Source organism: Musa acuminata, chromosome BXJ2-5, assembly GCF_036884655.1.
Source record: "Musa acuminata AAA Group cultivar baxijiao chromosome BXJ2-5, Cavendish_Baxijiao_AAA, whole genome shotgun sequence".
Classification (NCBI taxonomy): Eukaryota; Viridiplantae; Streptophyta; class Magnoliopsida; order Zingiberales; family Musaceae; genus Musa; species Musa acuminata.
The window spans coordinates 11349056-11353758 of NC_088342.1; the positions used below are offsets into that span (position 1 = coordinate 11349056).

General features: G+C 48.8%; 1 protein-coding gene across 1 annotated transcript; it reads left to right on the forward strand.

Annotated features, from left to right (window-relative positions):
* Window positions 1-319: 319 nt before the first annotated feature.
* Window positions 320-2939, forward strand: LOC135612502 (9-cis-epoxycarotenoid dioxygenase NCED4, chloroplastic-like). Its single transcript, XM_065108879.1, has one exon. It carries the CDS (start codon window positions 930-932, stop codon window positions 2715-2717), a length of 1788 nt encoding a protein of 595 aa, XP_064964951.1. The 5' UTR covers window positions 320-929; the 3' UTR covers window positions 2718-2939.
* The last annotated feature ends 1764 nt before the right edge of the window (window positions 2940-4703 follow it).

Genomic DNA, 4703 nt, shown 5'->3' on the forward strand with positions numbered 1-4703 from the left:
TATGTATAAATAGATCATATGTGTAAGCATTATGCATCAATTTTATATTTTGAAAGTTTTCTCTTTCTTGTCAATTATTGTTAGCTCTGCTACAGCAACTTATAAACTTGATGTTCATTTGTGGCTGACGTGGCTTCCTTATCGCTTCCGCCAACCGCAACTGACTCCCATCGTCTCATGATCGGTGAACAGAGCCAATGAAATTGGACTCCATGTGAATTGTGATAGCTCTAGGAGGTGATGCTTCGTTAGCAAATTGGTCTATTTACCCTCTTCACATGCTACGCATGAAGAAGCCACGGGCCATCGGCAGCGCCCACCATGTATTGTCTTCATGGAGAGGCCAACAACCACCTCCGCGATGAGTTTGTTAAGGAGTCGTCATCGAAGTCATGCGACGGCGACGTGTATCCTTCGTCCCGGATGATACCAAGCATGAGCTGCCGCGCCGGGGGCCTAAGAATCACCTCCCATGGCCCCACCGACGCAAGCCCCCTTGCAAGCAGCAGGCAGCCCACAGGCTCCGGGGGACGATGACATCTGTCTGCGTCGTGACTTGTCCCTTTGGAACTCCGCCACCACCAGGCGGCGACAACTGGGCGTGCAAACTCCCCACCCCACCTTCGCGACGTCGTCTCCAGGTGAGCCATCCAATGGCGTGGCGGAAGCCCACGGGGAACCCTTGTGGAGGCCGGGAGTCCCATGTGGTTCCCCGTGGTCTCCTGTGACCCCACCGTCACCGTAAAGAGTTCGTCCCTCCTACCCCCTCCGTTCTTACGTTGTCCGGTGGCGTTTCTGCGAGCTGGACTCTCTCTCTCTCTCTCTTTCTCTCTCTCTCTCTCTCTCTCCTACTGCCACTATATAGTCTTGCGACTGCTGGTAGTCCTGGTCGCCGAAGCAAATAACACTTCAAGCTGTCGCTCTCCGCCATGACTCAGTCCTGTATCCGACTCTCCAACCATGTCTCTGCCACCCATCCTCGCAAGTTCCGTCGCTCAACCACTGGGTGCAGGAACTTCCTCTCTCCTTCCGTTGCTGTTCCTAAAGAGTTGAGCAGGAAGAACGACGCTCCACACACGCCTCCTCCTCCTCCCCCTACTCCACGACCGCCGAAAGCTCCTGCGGAGCACCCGACTCCCATTTCTACTGTCGCCCCTCTTAACCCGGTGCAGATAGTTGTCGCTCGTACCATCGACGCCATAGAAAGCGGCATCATTGTCAAGCTGGAAAAGAGACGGCCTCTCCCTCGGTCCGCAGACCCCGCGGTGCAGATCTCCGGGAACTTCGCACCAGTTCCCGAGTCGCTGCCCGAGTATGGCATCGAAGTGGTTGGCCGTATCCCGCCGGATCTTCATGGCGTGTATCTACGAAACGGTGCTAACCCGATGTTCACGCCGACCGGTGGGCATCACCTCTTTGATGGAGACGGCATGATTCACGCGGTCACGCTCTCGGGTCCGACGGAGGCATCTTACGCCTGCCGGTTCACCCGCACGAGCCGCCTGTCACAGGAGGCAGCCATCGGCCGGGCTGTCTTCCCCAAGGCCATTGGGGAGCTCCACGGGCACACGGGGATTGCTCGGCTCGCTTTCTTCGTCCTCCGAGCTGCTGCCGGAATTGTCGATCTCACAAAGGGAAGCGGCGTGGCTAATGCTGGGCTCACGTACTTCGGCGGCCGCCTTTTGGCCATGTCAGAGAACGACCTCCCGTACCACGTACGTCTCACCCCGGATGGCGACCTCGAGACAGCCGGACGGTTCGACTTCTCCGGCCAGCTCAACTCAACGATGATCGCACACCCAAAGATCGACCCCTTAACAGGGGAACTGTTTGCACTGAGCTACGACGTCGCCCGCAAACCTTACTTGAAGTACTTTCACGTCGACTCCAAATCCGGTAAGAAGTCTGCCGACGTGGCCATCAACCTCAAGCAACCAACGATGATCCATGACTTTGCGATCACTGAGAATTACGCCATAATTCCCGACCAACAAGTCGTGTTCGATCTAAAGCAGATGCTGCATGGCCGCTCGCCAGTCCAGTGCGACGGGCGGAAGACACCGAGGTTCGGTGTGCTCCCCAGGTACGACACTGACGTGTCAAGGATCCAATGGATCGACGTGCCCGGCTGTTTCTGCTTCCATCTGTGGAACGCGTGGGAGGAACCTTCTTGCGGCGGCGATGGACGAACTGTGGTGATCATCGGGTCGTGCATGTCGCCGCCGGACGCGATATTCTCGGACGAGGACGACTCGCGGCCGACGCGCAGCGTGCTATCGGAGATCCGGCTGGACCTGGGGACCGGACAATCGAGCAGGAGGGAGATCGCGAACGGAATGAACCTGGAGGCGGGTCAAGTGAACCGTGACCGACTCGGGAGGAGGACCCGGTTCGCGTACCTTGCGATGGCGGAGCCATGGCCCAGGTGCAGCGGGGTGGCGAAGGTGGACCTGGAGACGGGAGAAGTGAGGCGGTTCGAGTACGGACATGGCCGGTTCGGGGGAGAGCCGACGTTCATCCCCGCCCGGCGCGGGTCCGAGGAGGACGACGGCCACGTGGTGGGGTTCGTCCGCGACGAGCGGAGGGGCGAGTCGGAGCTGGTGATCGTGAACGGGTCGACAATGGAGCTGGAGGCGACGGTGAGGATGCCGTCGAGGGTGCCGTATGGGTTCCATGGCACGTTTGTGAGGGCAGATGAGCTGCGCGGGCAAAAGTAGGGTCGGGTTCGCCGGCTCAATCAACAAGACGGTCCACGAAAACCGAACCGTCTCGAGATGTCGATATGGTTGTGGTAATCAGCTGCCCGTAGCTTGTTATGGGTGTCATACATGGCCCTGTACTTGGATGGTGAGATTTAGGAGCTTCATGTATATAGTTCTTGTGTCAACGGAATATTGACTATGTTTAATATAAATTTTACGTAGCCTTTTTTAAGTTCAGTCTCGTGCATAGAATTATATATATACTTTATATTGTTAAATTTTAATCACATTTTAATTTTTATACAAAAATTAAAATTTTAGTCTAATTGTCCCTGAAGAAATTAGGCCAATGTGAAGAAATGCATAGGTCACGATCAAACCGATTGCCTAATTTTAGTGGCCTAATCAGGCTAACTGACCTATTGCTGGTTTGGTCAGGACGATCAAATGATCAGGACGATCGTTTAGGCAAATGTGAAGAAATGCATAGGTCAAGACGATCAAATGATCAAACCGATTGCATAGGTCAGGACGATCAAATCGATTGCAATTGATTGCCTAATTAGGCTCAGTTTATAAAAATTAGGTAACATATAAAAATTAAAATTTCAGTTTGATCGTACTCGTAAAAATTAGGCAAGTGAAGAAATACAAATCGATTTATAATGGTTTGATCGTCTTGACCTATATCCACTCTCGATTCCTCTTTCCTTGAGGTAATCGGTTTTCACTATCGATCTTTCTTTCAATAAATGAATGTCAACTACCTCTGTTACAACTCTTTTCCATTTAACAAGCATAGGAGAAAATCTCCACACTCACTCTTTTATAAGAGACCTCATATCCTATAACTTAGAATCACCTTTAAACTCAAGAAGGAGGAAGAGACTCAAACAATATTTAAAGAGAGAGTTTATAACACGAATTAGTTTTTCATCAAGCAAGTATGAATGAGGTATTTATAGACCATAAACGGCTTTCAGAATAAAGCCAAAAATTCAAATCCCTAAAATTTTGAGATATTGACGGTATTATCACTAGCGTCGAGTGGTACTACCACTGTAATGAGGCTAAGAATCAAGGCTCTAGTAGTACCATCGTCGGCCTAGGTGATACTATCGTTGCTCTGGACAGTACTACCGCTAGAATGGATGGTACTATTGTAAAAAAAAAGTATAAACAATTCTTTTCGGCTAACTTAGGCTGCCACGACCTGACAGTACCACCGCTCAAGCCTATTTTAGGTCACTGATTTGGCCTTCTGACAAGCCAAATTTGGCTTTGTTTTAAACCCAATGGGTTTCTTAATAAGTTGGCATGGTATACCAAATTAATTTGACCTAAAAAGACCTCAATCAAAATTTTACAAATTCAACCATATATTTGACATAATTATAAAGCTTTCAGCATGTTGTCTAGCATTTCATCGTATCATTTGATCATCCAATATTTCATCCAAACCTCCAACACATCATTCTTTCTTTTGATTTATCGCCCGATCTATCGACATATCAACTTTCTCACAATATATGATCTTTTGGTGTAATACCCAATCCTTCTAGCATGATGCCTGAACTCAGCACAAAGTCCAATCTTTGGCATGTCGACCAATTCTCCAACTTGACGTTCAATTTCTAATATGATATTTTTTTGACCCAATGTTTGATTCTCTTGCTTCGACCATTTGCTTGTTGATGGTTCGAGTTTGTGATCAAAATATTTCATACATTACTTATCTCAAAAATATATTAGCCTATAAATTTATCAATTAATTTTATTATCAAAATATAGGATTTAATAGATTGAAAAAAATTACTAGAGAATAGTCCTACATTGTTAAATATTAAAAGAGACAGATTATATATTGTTAGTAAACAAATGTGCGATGGTTGATGAGTCAGCACAGCCTAGTCTATGGGTTAATGTCAAGAGTCTTATATGGGCTGAGCTGGATGCCGAGGTCAACTAGGCCCTCACGACGAGGTGCAAATCAGCGTTCCT

Excerpts from the sequence above, each read along its gene's own strand:
- LOC135612502 (XM_065108879.1), top strand. The coding sequence starts at position 930 with ATGACTCAGTCCTGTATCCGACTCTCCAACCATGTCTCTGCCACCCAT.